The 24,451-nt window shown below is 44.0% G+C and overlaps 1 protein-coding gene across 1 annotated transcript; it reads left to right on the top strand.

Annotated features, from left to right (window-relative positions):
• Positions 1-14: 14 nt before the first annotated feature.
• On the top strand, positions 15-24,451 carry mrps35 (mitochondrial ribosomal protein S35). The gene is made up of 8 exons (XM_072485333.1): positions 15-172; positions 3,353-3,402; positions 4,705-4,872; positions 7,956-8,016; positions 13,073-13,212; positions 17,830-17,939; positions 19,064-19,133; positions 23,778-24,451. Exons 1-8 carry the CDS (start codon positions 52-54, stop codon positions 24,051-24,053), a joined length of 996 nt encoding a protein of 331 aa, XP_072341434.1. The 5' UTR covers positions 15-51; the 3' UTR covers positions 24,054-24,451.

Here is a 24,451-nt window from a genome sequence, read left to right as displayed (position 1 = left end):
TCGGGGTGTCTGCAGCGCACAGTGCATTGTGGGCTACTGGAGGAGTCGATCATGGCGGTGAGGAGATGTATTTGGAGATCGTTAGCGGTGCGGAACCGCGTGAATCCCCGTCTGGCAGGCGCCGCTTTTTATTCTACGCCACTTTCACCCACCTCTGTTGCAACGACCGAAGGTAATGGGAGGACCGGGACCGGGGGTCTCCCGCTGGCCGGGACCGGGGGTCTCCCGCTGGCCAGGGGTTTCCCGCTGACCGGGACCGGGGGTCTCCCGCTGGCCGGGACCGGGGGTCTCCCGCTGACCGGGACCGGGGGTCTCCCGCTGGCCAGGGGTCTCCCGCTGACCGGGACCGGGGGTCTCCCGCTGACCGGGACCGGGGGTCTCCCGCTGACCGGGACCGGGGGTCTCCCGCTGGCCAGGGGTTTCCCGCTGACCGGGACTCTCCCGCTGACCGGGACCGGGGGTCTCCCGCTGGCCAGGGGTCTCCCGCTGACCGGGACCGGGGGTCTCCCGCTGACCGGGACCGGGGGTCTCCCGCTGACCGGGACCAGGGGGTCTCCCGCTGACCAGGGCCCGGGGTCCCCCGCTGACCGGGACGCGTTCTCTCCATGTCTACATAGGTTTCCTCACACAGTTCAAAGATGTGCGTGTTCGGTGATTGTTTTATTGTCACGTACTGAAGTACAGTGAAAAGGATTTTTCTGCGGCCATGGGATCGTACACAGTACGTACATAGTGGACAAAAAGGATAATCAACAGATAACATTGACAAATGGTACATCAACAAGCAGTGATTGGTTACAGTGCGGAACAAGGGTCACAAAAGCAAATACATGAGCAAGTGCAGCATGGGGCGTCATGAATAGTGTTCTTACAGGGAACAAATCAGTCCGAGGGGGAGTAGTTGAGGAGTCTTGCAGCTATGGGGAAGAAGCTGTGTCTGGATGTGCAGGTCTTCAGACTTCTGTATCTTCTGCCTGATGGAAGGATCTGGAAGAGGGCAAATCCTGGGTGACATGGGTCTCTCACAATGCCTTTCTGAGGCAGAGGGAAGTGTATACAGAATCAATGAAAGGTGGCAAGCCTGTGTGGTGAATTGAGCTGAGTTCACCACACTCTGCAGTTTCTTGCGATCTTGGGCCGAGCAGTTGCCATACCAAGCTGTGATGCAGCCGGATAGGATCCTCTCTGTGGCACATCTGTAGAAGTTTGTGAGAGTCGATGCAGACGTGCTGAATTTCTTTAACTTCTGTAGGAAGTAGAGACGTTATTGGGCTTTCTTGACTGTTGCATCAATGTGAGTGGACCAGGACAGACTTGGTGATGGTGACTCCCAGGAACTTAAAGCTATCGACCATCTCCACTTCGGAACCATTGATGTAGATGGGGGGGTTGTGTGTCTTGCAGACATTTAGAGAGGGGTTGATTTCGGTACAGGCAATCAGGTGATCTATCTCCCTTCTGTTGTCTGATTCATAGTTGTTTGAGATGCAACCCACTACAATCGTATCTTTAATAATCTTTATTGTTACAAGTAGGCTTACATTAACACTGCAATGAAGTTACTGTGAAAAGCGCCTAGTCGCCACATTCCGGCGCCTTTTCATCCGCAAACTTATGGATCAAATTGAGTTAAATATTGCCACACAATCGTGTGTGTATAGGGAGTACAGTAGAGGACTGAGCACACATCCTTGTGGGGCCCCGGTGTTGAGAACTATTGTGGAGGAGGTGCTGCTGCCTATCCTGACAGATTGCGGTCTGTTGGTGAGGAAGTCCAGGATCCAGCTGCACAGGGAGGGGTCAAGTCCAAGATTGCAGAGTTTGGTTATTAGCCTTGTCGGGATGATGGTGTTGAAGGCGGAGCTGTAGCCATGAACAGCAGTCTTACATAGGTGTCCATGTTGTCGAAATGTTCGAGTGTTGATTGTAGAGCCAGTGAGATAGCATCTGCTGTGGACTGGTTGGGCCATTAGGTGAACGTCAACGAATCGAGACTGTCTGGGAGGCTGGCGTTGATCCGTCTCATGACTTGCCGCTCAAAGCATTTCATGATAACAGACGTCAGGACCACCGGTCGGTAGTCGTTGAAGCACGCTCCCTTGGATACCAAGGTGGATTGGCCCCGTGGTGTCCAAAAGGTTAGGTGGGATTACTGGTTTATGGGGATAGGTTGAGGGTTGTAGGCCTTGGTAGGGTGCTCTTTCAGATGTTCGGTGCAGATTCGATAGGCTGAATGGCCTCCTTCTGCACTGCAGGGATTCTATGAGAATGGTGTGTGATGTAACCAGGATTGCGTGGTACAGCTGATAGATAAATTCATATAGCTAACTGAGTTCCTGAGCTGAATTAATTTTCAGCGTGGGTCATATAACCCCCTAAAATATATTGTCATTTGAAAAAAAAACCATGTCTGATTTTTGATCCACTTACCACCTAAAGTTTGATAATTTGGGTAGTGATGAAAATAGTTGCATAGTTCAGGATGGCATTAATTGGGTGATGGAATGTTCAAAGGTATGACTGATGGGAGATCAGTGAGGAGATGGGTGAAGCAATGCACTTGAAATAGGAAATACGGTGAAGAAACAGACCATCCAGCAATACCAATCCATGCTAGGACTGAAATTGAAAGAAAGGATATTATAAATAGTGTGATTTTGAAAAATGACAATATACAGGTGCGGGAGTTGAACCCTCGCTGCTGGCGTCACTCCGCACCACGAAGCAGCCATTCAGACCACCGACTGGGGGGAATGTGTTTGATCACCCTCCACATCAGCCATAATTATTTTTTGGGATGCGGCAGATGGCAGGATGCTCTCCCCATTTATCCAGGCTGGGGACTGGTATCGATAGACATTGGCTAACTTGCACCAATGACTGGGTATCGTGTGTCCTACAGGAGAATATAACATATATATACATAGAATGAAGACTGTGGAAAGTTACATTTTTTGGTCAAACCTTAAATGTCCAAGTAATCAACCAAAATATTTATGGAAGAATTTGTTGTTGTTTTTTCATTTTCATGTCTTCCCTCGCTCCCTTTTCATTTTGCTTGTAGTTTCAAAGAACACGTTGTATTATCATAGAACCATAGAATTTATAGTGCAGAACGAGGCCATTCGGCCCATCGAGTCTGCACTGGATCGTGGAAAGTGCACCCTACTTAAGCCCACACCTCCACCCTTTCCCAGTAACCCCACCTAAACTTTATGGACACAAGGGCAATTTAGCATGGCCAATCCACCTGACCTGCACATCTTTGGACTTTATGTTTGAAATGTATATAAAAAAGAGTCACTTACTATGTCATTCTAGTTTCACTTTATTGGATGTTTTATTTCTTCAGCTGCGACGAGAGGCAGGAGAGCATCTCCAAAAGAAAAACAAAGGCGAGAGGTAATTATTAAGCCATGTATAAAAATCGTACAATGTTCCACAAAGTGAGAGACAATTGCACAGTACTTTCAGAATCTTGACTATTCCCTGAAGACAACACAGAATAACAGATTTTTGATAATTGTTATTGAAAGTATTATTTTTTACCTCGCCTACTGATAATATGGACAGTACCATTCACAAATATCGCTATTAGAGCAGGTCGACGGTTAGGTATTCTGTGTCAAGTGCTTGACTTCCCAAAGCCACTCAAATCTTTCATGCATAAGCCATGAGTGTGATAGAATAATTTTCACATTTGTGGACGGGTGAAGCTACAACAACATGAGGCTCGAAACCTTCCAGGACAAAGCAGTAATCGAAGTGGCCATTTCCTTTACTGCTAGCGTAGTGTGGCCACAGTGTGTACTATCTATGGGATTCACCTTCTTTGGCAGCTCCTCCAAAACATGTGAACCTCCAGTACTTTAGATTTGGATTTGTTTATTGTCACGTGTACCGAGGGACAGTGAAAAGTATTGTTCTGCGTACAGCTCAGACAGATCATTCCATACATGAAAAGAAAATACATAATAGGGCAAATACAAAATACACAATATAAATACATAGACACCGGCATCGGGTGAAGCATACAGGAGTGTAGTACTACTCAGTAGAGAAGATGTGTGAAGAGATCAGATCAGTCCTTAAGAGGGTCGTTTAGGAGTCTGGTGACAACGGGGATAAAGCTGTTTTTGAATCTGTTCGTGCGTGCTCTGAGTTTTGTATTTCCTAATTGATGGAAAAAGTTGGAAGAGTGAGTAAGCTGGGTGGGAGCGGTCTTTGATTATGCTGCTCGCTTTCCCCAGGCAGCGGGGGGTGTGGACAGAGTCAATGGATGGGAAGCGGGTTCGCATGATGGACTGGGTGGCGTTCATGGCTCTCTGTAGCTTCAAGGCCAAGGTAGAATGGGAATAGCTCACCTCCAAGATCCCAGCCAAGCCACACACCATTCTGCCTTGGACATGTTTCTTCCTTGTCTCTCCTGAAACTGCTGACCGAACAGTATTGTGGGAGCACTTTCACTACATAGATTGCCTTGTTCAAGAGGTCAGCCCAACATCACCGTCTTCCCAATGCTGACCTTATCAGCAACATTCACATCCTGAGAATGAAAAAAATTGATTATTTTGCTCACTGCATTTGGTGATACTGATGAAATATCACATTTGAAGTTTTATTCTTTCAGAACTCGATCAGTAAAAGTACTAATGCAGGAAACCAAATCATTTTTTTAAAGATAAATGTAATTTTACATTTTAGCCTGTACCTCCAAGGACTGAAAAGATGGAAGTGGACCAGAATTGGCGCAATGTGTACCCAACTGCGGCAGCATTTAAATCTTCTGTTGTACCTCTTCCTATTCGCATGGGCTATCCAGTAAAAAGAGGAGTCCCGCCAGACAAAATAGGAAATCTAGAGCTAATAAAGGTAAGTAAGAATAGAACATAGAACAGTACAGCACAGAACATGCCATTTGGCCCTCGATGTTGTACCGAGCATTGTCCGAAACCAAGGTCAAGCTAGCCCACTCCCTGTCATTCTGGTGTGCTCCATGTGCCTATCCAATAACCGCTTGAAAGTTCCTAAAGTGTCTGACTCCACTATCACAGCAGGCAGTCCATTCTACACCCTAACCACTCTCTGAGTAAAGAACCAACCTCGGACATCCCTCCTATATCTCCCACCCTGAACCTTATAGTTATGCCCCCGTGTAACAGCTACATCCACTCGAGGAAATAGGGGGTAGTGCCAGAGGACTGGAGAGTGGCGAATGTTCCTCTGTTCAAGAAAGGGAATAGGAATGACCCTGGCAATTATAGGCCGGTTAGTCTTACTTCGGTGGTCGGTAAGTTAATGGAAAAGGTCCTGAAGGATAGGATTTATGACCATTTGGAAAGATGGAGCTTAATCCGGGATAGTCAACACAGATCCGTGAAGGGTAAGTCTTGCCTCACAAATTTGATTGAATTCTTTGAGGAGGTAACTAAGTATGTAGATGAAGGTAGAGCTGTTGATGTCGTATACATGGATTTTAGTAAGGCGTTTGATAAGGTTCCCCATGGTCGGCTTATGAAGAAAGTAAGGAGGTGTGGGATAGAGGGAAATTTTGCCAATTGGATAAGTAACTGGCTATCACATAGAAGACAGAGGGTGGTGGTGGATGGAAAATTTTCAGACTGGAGACCAGTTACCAGCGGTGTACCACAGGGATCAGTGCTGGGTCCTCTGCTATTTGTGATGTTTATCAACGACTTGAAGGAGGGGGCTGAAGGGTGGGTCAGTAAATGTGCTGATGACACCAAGATTGGTCGAGTAGTGGATGAGGTGGAGGGCTGTTGTAGGCTGCAAAGAGACATTGATAGGATGCAGAGCTGGGCCGAAAAATGGCAGATGGAGTTTAACCCTGATAAGTGCAAGGTGATTCATTTTGGTAGAAAAAATTTGAATGCGGATTACAGGGTCAACGGCAGGATTCTGAGGAATGTGGAGGAACAGAGAGATCTTGGGGTTCATGTCCACAGATCTCTGAAGGTTGCCACTCAAGTGGATAGAGCCGTGAAGAAGGCCGATAGTGTTTTAGCGTTGATTAACAGGGGGCTTGAGTTTATGAGCCACGGGGTTATGCTGCAACTGTACATGACCTGGTGAGACCACATTTGGAGTATTGTGTGCAGTTCTGGTCACCTCATTATAGGAAGGATGTGGAAGCATTGGAAAGGGTGCAAAGGAGATTTACCAGGATGCTGCCATGTTTGCAGGATAGGTCTTATGAGGAAAGGTTGAGGGAGCTAGGGCTTTTCTCTTTGGAGCAGAGGAGGATGAGAGGCAACTTAATAGAGGTTTATAAGGTGATGAGGGGGATAGATAAGAATGGACGTTCATAGTGTGGTTTATTCTCCTGACTCTGATATCCAAGAACAGCATGAAGGCATCTCAGTAATATACCTGAGATAAAGGCAAATTACTGAGGATGCTGGAATCAGAAACAAAAACAGAAAATACTGGACAATCTCAGCAGGTCTGACAGCATCTGTGGAGAGAGAGAAGCGAGCTAATGTTTCGAGTCTGGATGACTCTTTATCAAAGCTGGCACAACTTCTGACTGAACTCTCCTTCACCTTCACGCCATTTCTATTTTCATTTTGTCCATCGATCGTTTTCCCTCGCCATTGTCGTTTCCCCCCCCCAAAAAAAACTAGGGCTATCTGTTCCCTGTTCCTAGTTGTCCTTTAACACACTCCTTACCTTTGTTCAGCCATTAACACATTCTGACCTCTTAAATGTGCCACTATCCGCACCCTTCTTAGCCTTGATCATCACCATTTACATTCTCTTTCTGTCCACGACATCTTTGTCAATCTCCACCCATCGCTGGGCCCTCGATCCAGCCCCACTGCTCCAACCCCCCCCACTCCACCCACCCACAATGGTATAAATCGGATCCTATTTCCAGTTTTCTCTAGCTTTGACAAAGAGACATCCAGTTGAGTTGAACCCATGCAAACCTAAATTTCTTGACAGTTTAATCATCTTTTACCAAAAATCAATGATTTTTTGCACGTGATGTTCCTTTCGATGGAAATTCTCTGTGGTTTAAACACTGATTGAAGGACGGTCTTGAAACTTGGGGGAGAAGGGAGATGGAGAGTATTACTGCTCCATTAGAGGATTCTGCCAGACTGCTTGCAGCTCGAGTGTTGTAATAAAAATACATTCAGAAATGGTTACTTCAGTCACATGACCTCTCCCCACATTGATTTCAGAATTTCAGAAGATAATTAATTAGCTCAAGTCTGGACGGACTGTGGCTGTTAACCTATGGTCTAGCTAATTAGATGACTTAATGTCCCAATCGTTAACTCCAAATGATTCGTTATCCATCTTGATGAGATAGGAAAAACGCTTTTCCATGTAGCTATTATCTCGGTAGACTTTCTGTCTCCACTTGAGAGGTAGCTTTATGGAAATGCATATGTAAGAAGCAATACAGTTTCAGTTCATCCTTTGAAATAGCTCTTGACATCAGCAGGCTTCAAATTCTGTCGGAGGATGTCTGGGCATGTCTTAATTGTATTCCATATTGAACCTTCCAAAAAACTGGTTAACTTGTGAGTAACAGATTTCACCTGACTTGTGGCAGCCATCTTAAGTTAGTGTCTTTGCTTGATTTTAAATGTCCTTTTTAAACAGTTCAATATTTGTTTGATCAACTGATGAAATTAAAGAGTAATATCACACAAGTACCTATAACATCATTGTGACAATGTCTGGTAACTACATTACTAGATCTGAGGTATACCGATAATACAGCTTGAGCTTGTAATAAACTCTTGATTCATTTTACCTGCGCTCCAAGTTGCTGTGTTAATATTGTTGACGTTATGTATTCGTATGTAGGCTGCATAATGTCACTGATCTTGCTGAGGATATCATTACTGCCTACCAACCTATCAATTTACAGCTAAGAAAATGGATAATAAAGGGTTAAATTGTTGATAAATTTGTTTCAGATCCCAAATTTCTTGCATCTCACGCCACCTGCGATAAAAAGACATTGCACAGCTTTAAAAGGTAGGTCACAAGACTTGCTGAGCCAATCATTGATGGAGGATGGTTCTAAAGTATGCTTTACAATTGATTCTTATTACATCTTACTCCACGATGAAATGCATCTTACAGTTGCATGCCACTTTTACAGTCGGCTGCCACACATAGGCATAGCTAAATTTTAGTACCCATGGTTGAGGCAGAGTGTTGAGGATTCAAATTCCACAGCAGGGCAGCACAAAAATGTTGTGCAATATTGAGGGAGCACTACGCAGTCCGAGATGTCTTCTTGCATCTGTGATGTTAAACTGCGGCCTGTCCTGCACTCTTCAGGTATATGTATAAGATCCAATGGCAATATTTTGAAGAAGGGGAGTCATCACTGGCATCCTGGCCAATATTTGGCCCTCAACAGCATCACAAAAACAGACTATCTGGCAATTGTCACGTTACTGTTTGTGGGATTTGCTGAGTGGAGATTAACTGCCTTGTTTCCTATATTTCAGTGGTGACTTCACATCAAAAGTACCTCATTGGCTGTAAAGTACTTTGGGTTGTCTAGTGATTGCGAAATGATCACTGGTAGCTGTTGTGGAATTTTTATAACGTTTAAAACTGTCTCTTATAATTCAAAGCAAAACAATGCCCTGGAGTTTGTGGGCAGGGGGTGAAGTTGTGCTGAATTCTGCGTGGTGGTTAGCCCATGTGACCTTTTTAAACTGGACCCCTGCCCCATGGCAAACCTTATTTGAAGTCAGGTACGAGCTTGAGGCATGGACCCAAAGGCCTCACTGCTGCAGATTCAGAGTGAGACCAAACGATTTGGCAGGGGGGAGGAACCATAACAGGCACTGCGATGTCAAACAGAAGAAAAGGGCTGCATTTGAGGGGTTTTTTTCGTTTTTGGGATGTGGGTGTCATTGGCTGGACCAGCATTCATTGCCCATCTCAGGGCATTTAACAGTCAACCACATTGCTGTGGGTCTGTCACATACAGGGGCTGGTTTAGCACACTGGCTTTTCAAAGCAGACCAAGGCAGGCCAGCAGCACGGTTCAATTTCCGTACCAGCCTCCCCGAACAGGCGCCGGAATGTGGTGACTTGGGGCTTTTCACAGTAACTTAATTGAAAGCCTACTTGTGACAATAAGCAATTTTTTAAAAATATAGACCAGACCTGTTAAGGGTGGCAGATTTCCTTTCCTAAAGGACATTAGCGAACCAGATGGATTTGTGCAACAATCGACAATGGTTTCATGGTCATCATTAGACTTTTAATTCCAGATTTTTTTAGTGAATTCAAATTTCACCATCTGCCGTGTTGGGATTGGAACCGGGTCTCTGGATTATGAGTCTAGCGACAATATCACTACACCACTAACGCCACTGCCACCCACTGATGGCTGGTAAGGATAGAGCCCACGTTGAAGAAAGGAGGATTGTGAAAGAGATTACAGAACCACAACACTAAACGTTCCAACAAAGAGTCCGTTTTATTATGTTCAAAGGGTTGATCGAATTTATTTTAAAAGGACACTAGAAAATTTGACTTGGTTAAAGCAGAGCGAAGGAATCTTGTTAATGTCTGAGGGCGTTGAACTTTAAACTAATGATCTTTTATTATTGTCACAAGTGGGCTTACATTAACACTGCAATGAAGTTACTGTGAAAATCCCCTAGTTGCCACATTCCGGCACCCGTTCGGGTACACAGAGGGAGAATTCAGAATGTCCAAATTACCTAACAAGCACGTCTTTTGGGACTTCTGGAAGGAAACCGGAGCACCTCGAGGAAACCCACGCAGACAGGGGGAGAACAGACTGTGACCAAGCCAGGAATTGAACCCGGGTCCCTGAAGCAACAGTGCTAACAACTGTGCTACTGTGCCGCCCATTTAAGACTATATGGACGGAATTTAATGGGGAAATGCAAAGTTAATTTGTGGCAGGTTTTTCAGTGAGTTTCCCGCCAGCTCTGCTGGTGAGTTCCCCACTGCTATCAAACGACACTTAGTCACTATTTTGGGCCCTGGGGAGTTTCTCACTGGTTTAGCCCACACTTAAAGGCCAGGATTCTCCGTTCCCGAGACTAAGTGTTGACACCGGGGCAGGATTCATGGACTTCCACGACAGCAAAACTGGTGCCCTACCTGGACCGATTCAGTGACCGTGAAGGGGTTAGCACCAGTGCCACATGGAACGTAATCGATTCCAATGAGAAACGGTGCGGAATTCACCGGGTCCGTGATTGACACTTGGGTGGCTGACAAGCTGCGGCTGCATTTACAGATTACAATGCCCACACACACTCATCCCAGCCAACAAGATGGCACTGGTTGTGCTCAATGGTGTTCCATGCCCATCCACCCCGACCCCACAGTCCGTCCACCCCCCCCCCCCCCCCCCCCCCACCCACCCCCGGCTACTCCCTCCCCGGCCCTGGCAGAAGCCCCCCGTCCAACGGCATGACTGTCAGCAAACTATGGCGATGTTGGACACTTTCCGTAAGCCCCCTCCTCTTCCTCAGCAGCCACAGCACCTGTTTCACAATTTTTAAAAGCACAAGTGAATTCGCCATCGGGAATTCGACCCAGTGCAGGCAGAGCATCGCGGAGGCCCTGGAGAATACCGCTAATGATAGGCCAACGCCATTTACTGTACATGCGATCTGGAACGCATTGACGCCGCTGTCGAGGCACCGGAGAATTATGAGTTGAGGTGAAACCAATGCCCGCCACGATTTTGGCGTCAAAACTGATTCTCCGTCCTATCGTGTTTCCCAATTCTGGTGTCAGCTGACAGAGAATCCCGTCCAGAATGTTTTTCAGCACTGGGAAGCTGAACTCCGATCGGGCCACCATTTTGAAATGGGTACCCCAAACTCTAAGTGGGCTTGTGGCTCCCTGCCACTCATGGGCAATGTCATCCCCCCACATACATGGACTACCCTACACCACCCCAAATGAGAACACTCCGCTATGGGGTCCCTGGGGCCCCCCCACTTCAGGCACCCCCCACACTCCCAGGACCGTCACCTCCCTCCCCAACTTCCCAGAGGTCCCTACCTACTTGCCATGAAACCCTCCACCTTTAAACCCCCCCTCTACCCTCCCTTCATGGGCATGGCCCCCCTCAGGCCCTGACCCTTGGCAGTGCCACCTGGGCACCCTTGCACTGGCACCTGTGGTGATGACATGGAAGATCAGCTAGAACTTAATTAAAAAACTTATTTTACAATATATAACATTTTTTAACCTCTCTGTATGGTGCAAATAATACTCTAGCTAGCATTGTGTATATATTTTTCAAACGGCAATCCACAGTCAAAATGTTCTTGAAAAATCCAGAAGTATTTGACTGTCCATTGTGGTAATTAAACAACCGTGTCTTCGTGTTTGGAGACAATGAAATGTGTCCAATGTTTTATGGTATAAATTAACATTTTGAGAAGTTTGTTTGTGCTCATCATGATGATTTTTGATTTGATTTATTATTGTCACATGTATCAGTATACAGTGAAAAGTGTTGTTTCTTGCATGCTTTACAAACAATGCACACCGTACATAGGGAAGGAAGGAGAGACTGCAGAATATAATGTTCTAGTTATAGCAAGGTGTAAAGAAAAGATCAACTTAATGCGAGGTAGTTCCATTCAAAAGTCTGATGATGGCAGTAGGGAAGAAGCTGTTCTTGAGTCGGTTGGTATGTGACCTCAAACTTTTGTATCTTTTTCCTGACGGAAGAAGGTGGAAGAGAGTATGTCCGGGGTGCGTGGGGTCCTTAATTATGCTGGCTGCCTTTCTGAGGCAGAGGGAATTATAGATAGAGTCAATGGATGGGAGGCTGGTTTGCGTGATGGACTGGGCTACATTCACAACCTTTTGTAGTTTCCTGCGGTCTTGGGTAGAGCAGGCTCCATACCAAGCTGTGATACAACCAGAAAGAATGCTTTCTATGGTGCATCTGTAGAAGTTGGTGAGGGTCGTAGCTGACATGCCAAATTTCCTTAGTCTTCTGAGAAAGTAGAGTCGTTGGTGGGCTTTCTTAACTATAGTGTCGGCATGGGGGGACCAGGACAGGCTGTTGGTGATCTGTACACCTAAAAAATTGAAGCCCTCGACCCTTTCTACTTCGTTCCCATTGATGTAGACAGGGGCATGTTCTCCACTACGCTTCCTGAAGTCGATGACAATCTCCTTCGTTTTGTTGACATTGAGGGAGAGATTATTGTCGTCGCACCAGTTCACCAGATTCTCTATCTCATTCCTGTACTCTGTCTCGTCATTGTTTGAAATCCGACCCACTACGGTGGCGTCATCAGCAAATTTGAAAACCTAGTTGGAGGGGAATTTGGCCACACAGTCATAGGTGTATAAGGAGTATAGAAGGGGGCTGAGGACACAGCCTTATGGGGCACCGGTGTTGAGGATGATCGTGGAGGAGGTGTTGTTGCCTATCTTTACTGATTATGGCCTGTGGGTTAGAAAGTTCAGGATCCAGTCGCAGAGGGAGGAGTCGATGAGAAATCTTTGATCCAGAAAATCTCTTTCAGCATCCATTGCCATCATTGAGCATACCTGCATTATGTACAACTCTCTTCAAACGCTAAGCAAAGCTTCCAACAATGCACCTTCACACAAACATGAGAAAGACATCCCCTCTGTACTAGTGTGATGTTTTTAATTTTCTATTGTTTATAAGATTTCCAATCTTGTTTCGGGTAGGTTTTCTGAATTGTTTTATCTAGTTTGGGCTGGTATCAAACCTGGATTCTATCTTTCTTGTTGTAAAGATAATTCTCATGGCAATCATATTAGTACCAAAAATAAGTATTTTCTTGTAGGCTTGCGTTTCAGTTCTGTACCATCAGTACCAGTGCAGAAAATTAACACAGACTAAGTGGAGATCTACCATCCATACTAAAGCAGTTGTATAATTGATGATGCTGAGATTCTCGGTTATAATCATATAGTGCAAACCTCACGAATAACTGTACTTCATGAACTAGCATTGCAATATTGATTCCTTATTAATGCCATGTGGACTAAATGCTTCACTTTTGATTTATTTATCTGATTTCAGAGTTCTGCACTGAGTGGCCAGCAGCACTCGATAGTGATGAGAAATGTGGGCATCACTTCCCCATCGAGATTAAGACAACAGATTATGTTGCAGCAGGACCCTCTGTCCGCAACCCCATGGCTAGAGTGGTCAGCTTGTCAGTAAGTAATGAGGCAGCAGTGGCTAAATTCTCTTAACAGAGAGTTTTGGAATTTTAGAGAACTCATTTACTGTAATCACATATCAGCAAATCAATTTGACTACTTCATCAGTGAAATGGATACTGTCAGGACATATTAGATCTTCCCTGATGTTACCAGCTCACAAAATCAACTTGTGCATTGTTGCTAACTTTTGGTTGGTTCAATTGGCTCTGTTTTATAACCTTTGCTCTAGAGTCGCCAGGTATCTTTATGATACCGCCACGAGGTTCATGTTCAAGTAATGATCAATAACTCAACACACCAATTAGTAAGATTCAAATCAAAACACATTTATTATACACAGTAAATCACTACTCATGCATAAACTCTACTTTCTAGGCTATTTCTATCACTAACAGGCCTATACTTCGCTTCGGACTGGCCCACCAGGTCAGGGGAACAAATGGCCTTTCGTTCAGGTCCTGAGTCTGCGGGATTCAAAAGCTGGTATGGACTGGTAGCTAGGAGCGCCTATCTCGTAGCGAGCGTTGACTTGAGACTTACTTGCTTGGAAGCAACAAGACAGGTCACTGTCAAGGGTTGGTTCAAGTTGCTGAGTGGCCCTGCCAAAGAAGGACGATTTGAACTTGGGGGGCTTTACTTTATAGTCCCCAGGGGCTTCCCGCCCTTTGGGGCGGACCCCGTACCTGGTTCCAAGTGATTGGACTACTTTCCGATCACTTGGATCGATTTCTCCAATGCTGGAGCGGTTCCCTGATCGTTGGGCGGTCCCTAAGTGTCCGTTGGCCTTCCTTTGTCTTGGCTCCTGCTGCCGCTGAGGAGTCTGGCTTGGCTTTATTCACCTCAACTGTTGCCATTGTGCCCTGGAATCGCTCATTACTATGCAGATGGCTGCTGCATTACTATGCAGATGGCTGCTGGTTTCAGTGCTGTCTGGTTCCTTACAGGTTTCAATACACATGATTTCTGTATTTACTAGTCTTTGCCTGTGTTGGCTGAATTTCCCTTCAGCCTTTGCGGTTCTCCATTTTAAGTCGGGAAGTGGCCAACTCAGGTGGCTACAGCAAGTAATTTTCCTAATAAAGAATTGTGTTTCTTGGACTAAAACAACTGTGCTGTGAAACTGGTTGTTATTGGGAAAAGTGGCCCAGTTCAGCCTACTTTGTTTTCATTTGCCCACCTCCTCCCGATCAATGTGTGGCTAAACCTAAAAAGGAGATAGTGTAAGGGAGGAGATTTTCAGGTACCTAGGACAATGACAACTATGACACGAGAAGAGGGGAGGAAGCTGAATCAAGCAATATGGATGTCTTTGCAGACAGACTAAATGCAGTATTTTAGAAGAATTTAAACTTGTACCGTGAAGGGAAGGTTGAAACAGCTGTCCAAGAAAGAAAACAAAGTTTTGGAGGCAGAACGGTTACAGAAACTTGATATTAAATGCCGACCATGGGCTGATAAAGGGACAGTTTTAAGTGTAGACGTTAATAAGCCAGCTAAATAGATGGAAATTAAAACAAGAGAATTGGGAGAAATGTAGCATTTTCAATATAGAAAATGCCCGAACTCCATCACAAAGGTGTGTTCAAAAAATGGAGGCTCACCTGATCAAGGCGACATTTGTTTTAAGGAGCATCTTAAAGTAGTGCAAAGGTGGAGTGTATAAACTAACTGGTTCTATATTACAAGATGCAACACCTGAGAAGGGTGTGGGGCACTGGTGGCTGGTCCACTGAAACCAACATTGTGGTGTGCAGCAACAGCACGGATAACTTAAATGGTCTGAAAATGCAAATCCAGTTGGACTGATTGACTATCCAGCATGGATATTCAGCATGATGAGTCTGTACAGGCCCTTGCCAGCAGCAACCAGATACTATACAGTGTTTTTTCTTTAGATCGTCCTTGATATTTAGCTTGGCCAGATATCCTGGGCGGGATTCTCCGTCCCGCCGCACCCGTTTTCTGGTGCAGTGCATCCCGCCGGCAGCAGAATCCTCCATCCCGCCAGCTGGCAAATGGGGTTTCCCATTATGGGTACCCCCACGCCGTCAGGAAATCCGTAGGTGTGAGTGCGCTGCCAGCGAAACGGAGAATCGCACCGACACAGAATCCAGCCCCATAACCCTCAATTCAAACTCAGCGACACTCCACTTGCTTGGATGAGTGCAGCTCCAACAACACTCAAAAAGCTAGACACTCTTTTCCACAAGCATTTACTCCTTCCAACACTGACGAACAATGACAGCCGTGTGTACCATCTACATGATGCACTGCACGAGCTCGACCAGGCTCCTTGGGCAGCACCTTCCAAATCCACGCCCCTACCATCTAGAAGGACGAGCAGCCTGGGAACCCCACCCCCCTGGAGGTTCCCCTCCAAATCACTCACCACCCTGACTTGGAAATATATCACCATTCCTTACTGCCGTCTGGTCAAAATCCTGGAATTCCCTCCCTAATGGCACCTTGGGTGTTCGCACACCTCCGGGACTGCAGTGGTTCAAGAAGGCAGCTCACCACCACTTTCTGAAGGGCAATTAGGGATGGACAATAAATGATGGCCTAGTCAGCAATGCCCACATCCTGTAAAAAAAAAAAAAAAAATTTTTTTTGCCTGATGTAGGTCTAGCCATTAATTGTAACTAGATGCTGCTGAAAAATCCCCAATACATTGTTATAGCCCTCCGAGTTCTTGGAAGTGATTCATTTATTTTCCCCAGAATTCAACCAGGTTGTCAAACACAATTTTAAGACACCTCTTTGCACTTTTAGGGCAGTTCTAGATAATTCTACTACTGGTGGGACAGCATCTAGAGTATTGTGTACAGGTTTTGTCTCCTTTCCTCAGGAAGGACAGACATGTCTGAGAAGGAGTGCAGCATAGGTTCGTTACACTGATTCATGCGTTGAGGGGGATTGCCCATTGAGGCTCAAGGCCTGTATTCTCTCTGGAGTTTAGACAAATGAGGGGGAACCGCATTGAAATATATACAATTCTTAAGGGGCTTGACAGGGTAGATAGTGGGAGTTTTATTTCCATGGTTGGGGAGCCTGGAACTAAGGATTGCAGCCTCAGAATAAGGAGACTGATTTTGCCTTTGATTAGATTGTGCACCAGAGGTATTGAACAAAAATATTCAACAAATTCAGATAGCCAAGTGCTTGCAAAGGGTTTCAGAGTCCTTAGCACTTGCAGTTCACATTTGAAATATGGCAGAAATGGTTCAAGTATATTGGAAAAGCTTGCTCGCATTATTTGCGATTTGGGAGGGTCAGTTTTAACGCTACCTTCTCCGGAAACCAAGTTAAAGCTAATCTTGTTAATTATCCCATCAGAATTTGTCCTTTTTCTTCCCTCATCTTAACCTGCAGGCAGCGAAGGAATCCACCTGGGGCTGGGAGACTCCTCATGAATGAATGAATGTTTATTAAAGCGCCACATAGCTTTTCCTTAAAATGCAAACAGATCTGCAGCTATTGGCAACAATGAGGGAGCCGTTTCCACGTGTCTCCCATTGTCTGCGTGTTTCCTTTTGGTGCTCCGGTTTCCTCCCACAGTCCAAAGATGTGCAGGTTAGGTGGAGTTATGGTGATCGGGCAGGGGAGTGGGCCGAGGTGGGGGTGCTCTTTCGGAGGGTGGGTGCAGACCTGATGGGCCGAATGGCCTCCTCTGCACTCTAGGGATTCTGTGAACCAAAAAAGTAGTCGGGTACCTTATTTTTGTGCGATCAAGTGTCACAGAGGTTCTCCGTACACTCCACAGGAAGGTGCAACCTCCCAAAGCTGCAGCCCTGACAAATCCCTACTAGTGTGTATGTGATTGCATTGCTCATAGTGAATTCACGGAAAACAACCACCCATCTTCTGCCCAGCCAAACAATTGGCCACTCCCCCCACCACCACCCTGCAGATTTCGTTCCCCTCCCTGCCACCTCTCCCTGGCCCAATTTTTCCTTTCTTTCATTCTCTCTTCTCTCCCCATTTTTTTATTTTAAGTACTGTCAGGAGCTCATTCTTTGGAAACATGCCTATCATTCTTTATATGAAGGAAGGAGCAGAGTGATGACCATACAGTGATTTTTGTGAATTGCAACTTTTGTTATCGGAAATAGACTGCTGTATTTTGTTTTATGTCAGTGCGAGTAGATCAGACCTCTGAATATGATGGATTGTGAATTGTGAACGTGGAGAAGCTGAAATCCAGAATTTTACTTTCCTTGCCATCGTCAAAGTGGGGCGATTTTTGTGTCCTGTTCCCTCTTCATATTCTAAGGACTCCTCTCTCCCAAACCAGTCATTTGCCATCAGATATATTTTGTTGCAGTGATTATACATACTTTGATGACTATCTTAAAATGTGTCAGTAAAATTGAGTTGAGGCTCAATAACCTTTATAATGGTTCTGGTAATGCTTTAACTTGAGGTTTATTATTTTGATGCATTATTAAACAATGGAAGGGTTCTTGCCAAGTGGTTAAACCAGGGAATTATGTTGTTCAGTCACTTGTAAGAAAGATAAGTTTATTATCTAGGTTACAGATTGTACACCTGTATCATTCTGATCTAATATTTCGATTTAACTTGTCTACATTTTCTTTATGTATTTTGAAGATTAGACTTCCGCATCTGAATTTGGATGACCATGCCAGGAAGAAATTCATTAAACTTGTAGGAAATCGATACAACAAAGATACAGATACGCTTACCATTACGACAGACAGGTACAGTAACATGAAGCAGATGTCAGTTATAAATGCAATTAAGGTCATCATGCCAATTAGGCACTGACTTCATTATGAAGCAAGAAAGCTAAGTATCTCATGGCAAATTCGCAAAGTGCTGCAGTTTCCTCCCCCCCCCCCCCCAAACCCCCCACAGTAATAAACTTGTGTGATGCTGTACAGTTTAAAGTGCATTGCAGTTACTCATTTCTTCATAGCAACACTTGGTATTTTTTTGCATATTTCATCTATCCTGTTACTGCATCCGAGTTTTATTTTGAATAATTTGTACATGAAGAATTCAGAAACCAAGATGGAAATCCAAAGTAATGCCACAGAAATAGAGAGGGAAATTTGAGCGATGACAAAGTGGATAAATTATTATTTTTAGTTTCATGGACGGATGCACCCTGCGGCAGGCCGCTTGGTGAGGACTAGATCAAGTAGTTTTTTTCGCACTTGTTGATTGCTTCACCACTGACCAGCAGCTGTGTGCATTAGGGCTTGGTCAGCTTGCCCATTTGTGGTGCTGCCAAGTCACTCTTGGTGATGGTCATTGGAATGCTCCACCCAGAGTACATTCCGTGCCCTTGCCACCCTCAGTGCTTCTACCAATTACTATTCAATATGGTGCTCCAGAGTCTATGTTGAGAACTCCCTGGGCAACCTCATTCCGACTGTATACCACTGTGCCACCCGCCACCTCTTGTTGGATGGTGATGGCAGTGACGGGATTATAATTCCAAGGTATGACTATGTCAGGCTGTTGCTTGCCGAAACCCCCTGATAGTAAGGAGGACCTTGAGGTTTGGCCAGGCTAGGTGTGTTATTTCCGGTACCCGGTTCAATGCCGGGTGATTCGACCAGTTTCATTCGCCTTTGTAGACTTTTTGGCGGTCGTGATACAACAGAGTGACTTGCTCGGCCATTTCAGAAGGCAGTTAAGAGTCAACCACATTGCTGTGGGTCTGCCCCCACCCCACTTACCGAGGAACGATGTGCAACATATTTCGGTATGCTTTTGATAGCTTTAGAAACTTGTGATTGGAAAGAGTAGCTTAACTCGTTTTTAAGCAACTTTAATACCACGTGTAGGTTACAGATATTGAATATTTTTCTTTCAGATGCCCACTGCGGCGACAGAATTATGATTATGCCATGTATTTGCTCACTGTTTTGTACCATGAATCATGGGTAAGTGTACTTATTTTGAAGAACTGATCAACTTTTGACACGTTGAGCTAATAATTTCTTTGTTTCCTTTCAGAAAATTGTAGGAAATCCTTGTGTTTAATGCAAAAAAGTGGCTATTACTAATTATTATCTTGAAATTCTAGCTTAGCTACTTAAAAGAATGACACTCTGCAATATATTTGTGCTAGAACACCGTGATGTTAAATACCAAAGGTCCCAGGCTTACCAAGCACCTGGAATGCAAGTGGGTCTTTCCCCCCCTGTAATGATGTGCTTCTAAGTTCATTGTCACTACACTTTCAAGGTCCATTGCTGTCAGTGCTTGAACACTGTAATCTTTTATTACTGATAAGAAAAGCCATTAACCTGGTGGCAGGTGGAAACTTTCAATGCCAGCGGAGTACTAATGGTGAAAGATTAGGAGATGACTTGTTTATTAATGGTAGACAAACCCTTCATTCTTTTGACTATAATGTTACTTAGATGGGGAGACCAGGTCATCCGATATTTTCATGTTGTGTGTGTTGTATTCTGAATACACAGGAAAGTCTTTGGTTAAATGGCTGCCTTTCTGTTACCTTTCAGATCTAATATCAATAGTTAATGGAGGTGTCAATCAGTTCTAATTGTGAATGATTTTTATGAAACTTTAATGATTACTGTGACATATTTGATTTTCCATAGTCAATGCAATCTCTTTCCACTAGCTTAAAGATGAGCTGAAACATATTGTTCCAGGAGCTGCACCTGTCTGTTACACTTTCATGAGCATGAGTACTGTTAAATAATTGCACTATTTAGACATTAGTTATTGTAGTAAGCTGTCTAATAAGAATCTGTACAATCATAATCCTTGAATCCTAGTTAACGAAATACCAACATGCTGTAGTGAGTGTAACTTTACACTTTTTCTTCACACAGTGAGATGAGAATCCTGCCACATTGCGTTCCATAGGAGAATAGCTTGCTTTGTGATGTTCCATTCAATGCAATAATCAATATTAGGAAATATTCAAATTTCAGAAAACTAAATTGTTTTTTCTCTTGAAAAATATAGGCTTCATTTTAATGTCAAATGGTGTAAATTCTGAATTGATACAAGCAATATCTGAAGTTTCAAAGTAGATATACTCGATAACATTGCTATACTTATTTATTTCACAAAGTCAGGTTAGTTACAAGAACTAATTTGAAGTGAGGCCATTTTTTTATTGATTTGTGAAGTTGACCTTTTAACTTCCATTATGTTAGCGTGTACATTACAGAGAGGAGAGGCATATCATAGAATTTACAGTGCAGAAGGAGGCCATTCAGCCCATCGTGTCTGCACTGGCCCTTGGAAAGAGCACCCTACGTAAGCCCATGCCTCCACCTTAACCCAATACCCAGTAACCCTACCTAACCTTTGTTTGGACACTCGGGGCAATTTATCATGGCCAATCCGCCTAACCTGCACATCTTTGGACTGTGGGAGGAAACCGGTGCCCCCGGAGGAAACCCACGCACACACGGGGAGGAAGTGCAGACTCCGCACAGACGGTGACCCAAGCCAGGAATCGAACATGGGAACCTGGAGCTGTGAAGCAACCGTGCTAACCACTGTGCTACCGTGCTGCCCACATTACGTTCACTTAAAGCACAGTGTAATGTATATCTGTGTATATCTTTGGCTGTGCTAAACTAAAAGCGGGAAGGTCTTGTTTTGTGGTTTGAAGTTTCCTACAAAGAGTGTTTAGTCAGTTGTGCTTTTTGTCTTGTCTTCAAATGCGAAACCTTACTTTCAACTATTAACTGGAAATTTGAATTTCTTTTTTAAACGGAGATTGTTTCCAATATAGATTTTCATTATGTCGTGGACAGAGGAGATAATCAAACAGAAAAAAATGCAATTATTCTTCCCTTGAGCCCACTATCAGTTCAATTGTGACAAAGCTGATGTGTTCCCAAACCCCTGTTTTTGTGCGGTCACTTTTTTCAAAGTTACCAGCAGCAAACATTTGTGGATTTTTAAAAAGGAGCATTATTCATTCTTTCACACTTTTCCCAGAAAGGATTATTGCTACTTCAACTCAGTCCAAACAAATAAGAAGGATACAGTAAGAGAAAGGGGGGTTCACTTCTACAGAATATTAAGACTTCACAGAATAGTTAACGTTTTACGTGATTGTGCGATTACAGTGAGAGGGGGAGCTTTTCCACTCTTAAGTTGAAGTTCAAATGAGGCCAAAAGCTGAAGACAGTATCCCATGTAGTATCTTCAGAATAGGGTGTGCAAAGGGTAGTGTAGACAGCCTTGGTAATTTGTGTAGCCTGAGGACCCTTTTCCTTTTCCAGGCGAACATGGAACCTTTCAGAACAGATTCAAGGAAACGTTAAATATTAAGCACTGTAAAGGCCAGATGTTTGACCTGGATCCCGCACTGCTGCGTCTTGTGTTGATATTTCAGCCAAGTGCTGCAAAACAAGCAGGACTCTATAATAAAAGGCTTTCAAAAATCCAAGAATTTCAGTCATGTGATGACTAGCCATTGGAAACACCATGGAAAGCAATCCATGTCTGTTCATAGTAACAAAATAACTTCCATCTCCCGTGGTCAGAACCATCGCCAGTGTTATTTGAGTCTAGCTGCAAAGTTAAAACTATTTTATTGCACTGCAGAAAGTGGCAGCATGATTACCCTGTTTATCTGGCATAATTTTGAAGGTTGCTCATTTAAAAATATGAATGCTGATGTAGATAGAGGTCCATAGTATATCCTTGTGCATAATCCGTTTCATCATCACTCCTTTGTTACCTGGCAGATCTGGAGACAAAGTCTGAGGACTTGTAGTTCTTGTTATTTTAGGGTAAGTCCCAAAATAGGAAGATGCAATATTTGTCAAGGATATTGTCCCATGTATAACCCATCGTGATCCACCTTTAGAAGCTTCCAGAAGCCTGACGAGCCTACAGTTCCAAAGATCATGTGACCTGTGGCAGCAATCTTAAAGAGCAAGTGTTCTTTTTAAATAAGGCATTCGATTTGTTCAAGTTTATAATGTCCTGCTAGCGTGACAATTACTTGGACTTGGGGAAACTGAGACTAGTGTGTTTTGACAGTCTTGTAATTTTCACCTTTTTTGCCCCATATCTTTCAGCAAACTGAAAGTCAGGCTGCAGTTACACTATATTACCCATCTTGTAGCACGGGTGTAGTATGTAGTTCACAGCCAACAGGTACCTTGTTGCATTGCCTGGGGTGAATTGTACAATACTTGTTAGGGCAGAAAGGCATGCACATTTATATGGGCAATTATCAACTCAAACAATTTTTAAAATATGCTCAAAGAGCCTAGTTGAAACACCTTTCTCAAAAAATCTGAAAGACTGCTTAAATCTTATGACGTGCCTATAAATCTATTGATTGGTCTGAATGCTCTCTATGGTACTAAGATTACGTTATATAGAAAGAAATAGCAGATGCCCATTCTGAAGGGCTATTGCACTGCTGCATCCTTGAGTCCGATAGAAACACAGCTAAAATTGTGGGTTGTGATTTTTTTTTTCACCTGTCTGCTTGCACTTTCACTTCATTCATTTTGATGAACAGAAAAACTGGCCATAAGTAAGCACAGATGTGGGAAGATATGGGTGGCACAGGTTAGCACTGCTGCATCATGGACCTGGGTTAAATTCCGGTCTTGGATGACTGTCTGTGTGGAGTTTGAACATTCTCCCCGTGTCTGAGTGGATTACCTCCAGGTGCTCTGGTTTCCTCCCACGGGCCAAAGATGATGGGGGATAGGGCGGGGGGTTTGGTAGGGTGCATGTCTGTACAGACTTGATGGGCTCCTAGTGACCTCCCAATGACCTAATGCACTCTAGTGGTTCTATGGTTCTAAGTCCCATCCACAATGTTACTTTGTCCAGCCGCAAAGTTAAAATCACATTGTACAGCAAAAGTGGCAGAATGATTACCTAATATATGTGGCATTTAATGGATATGTATTTGAGGGGTGGAGGTGTGGAGTTGCTGATTTAAGAAAAAAAGCAATAAATTACAAATCTGAATTCAATCCCAACACTAAGTCTTGAGTCACTAAAGCGACTTGTCTATTCGGGTTTGCTTACAGAGTTTATGCTGCCCCCAAGTGGTTTTGTAAGATTATTTTCTCAATATACCCCTTCCACCTTCTCTGTTGAAGATGATGACTTTGTGTCACACATCCCTGTAATCATTCTTTACATGTGATTCAATGGATTATTGCTCTATGATGCTGGGTGGAGATGGTCATCACAGTCACACTTTCTTTAAAAGTATAAAAATGCCAACTCCACTCCATGTCTTTTTAGAGTACAGCTACAGTGTCTCACATCTGGCTATCTGAAAACCAGACATTTTTTTAAAGTCGTTGTGCATTAATTTTAATTATCATGAGATGGGCCTGGCAGTAAAATAAATCATAGAAATGAAAATCGGCCGGTTGAGTTTTTGGTTAGCCATTCCACCATGTATGTTTATGCTCGGGCAACTAAAATTATTTAGGTGATATGGAAAAACGTTGCTTCTCAGAATCTGCCCATGGCCTCCAATTCTCAACAACTAATTTGCCTTGTACAAAAAGCAATCACGCCATCTGCTGTCCTGTCTTTCTTCTTCCCAGAAAACTGAAGCGTGGGAATCGGACAAAACCGAAGCTGACATGGATGAATATATTTGGGAGAACAGTCAATCTGAAAAAAATGTCTTGCACACAATCTTCAGAATGAACGAAGCTGAAAATGTATCGGTTTCAAAGGAAGAAGTAATCAACTCCCCAGAAGTCCACAATTACAAGACGTCGGTGGTGGATATTAAAAATGTTGGGGAAACAGAAGATAGCATTTTACAGTACAAAGAATCTGTAAAAAAGCTGCTGCATTTGCAGGTTGCAGCGTGACCTGCAGAAAAAGACATCGGTTTATAAGGAGTTATTAGGTTGGCACTGTACAGACTGTCAAAAATCTTATGGCAGTAACGGACGTTCAGATAAAACATCTTGTATGACGGGAAGTGTTAATCGCTCATGTAGAACTATAGAAATGCTACAGCACAGGAAGATGCCATTCAGGCCATCGTATCTGCGCCAGCTGAAAAAACTGGCTGCTCATTCTAATCCCACCTTCCAGCGCAATACAGGTTGCAGCACTTCAGGTGCAGATCCAGGTATCTTAAATTAATTGAGGGTTACTGCCTCCACTGTGGAAGCCAATTCCTAAGCAAACTTATTTTTACTTCCACAAATATACTCATATTGAAAGTATTTCAATTCTGTGAATAAAGTTTCCCTTCCATTAA

This window comes from Scyliorhinus torazame, chromosome 19 (genome assembly GCF_047496885.1).
Source record: "Scyliorhinus torazame isolate Kashiwa2021f chromosome 19, sScyTor2.1, whole genome shotgun sequence".
Lineage (NCBI taxonomy): Eukaryota > Metazoa > Chordata > Chondrichthyes > Carcharhiniformes > Scyliorhinidae > Scyliorhinus > Scyliorhinus torazame.
Note: the sequence above shows the minus strand (reverse complement) of the source record. Positions and strands in the feature narration are given on the sequence as shown.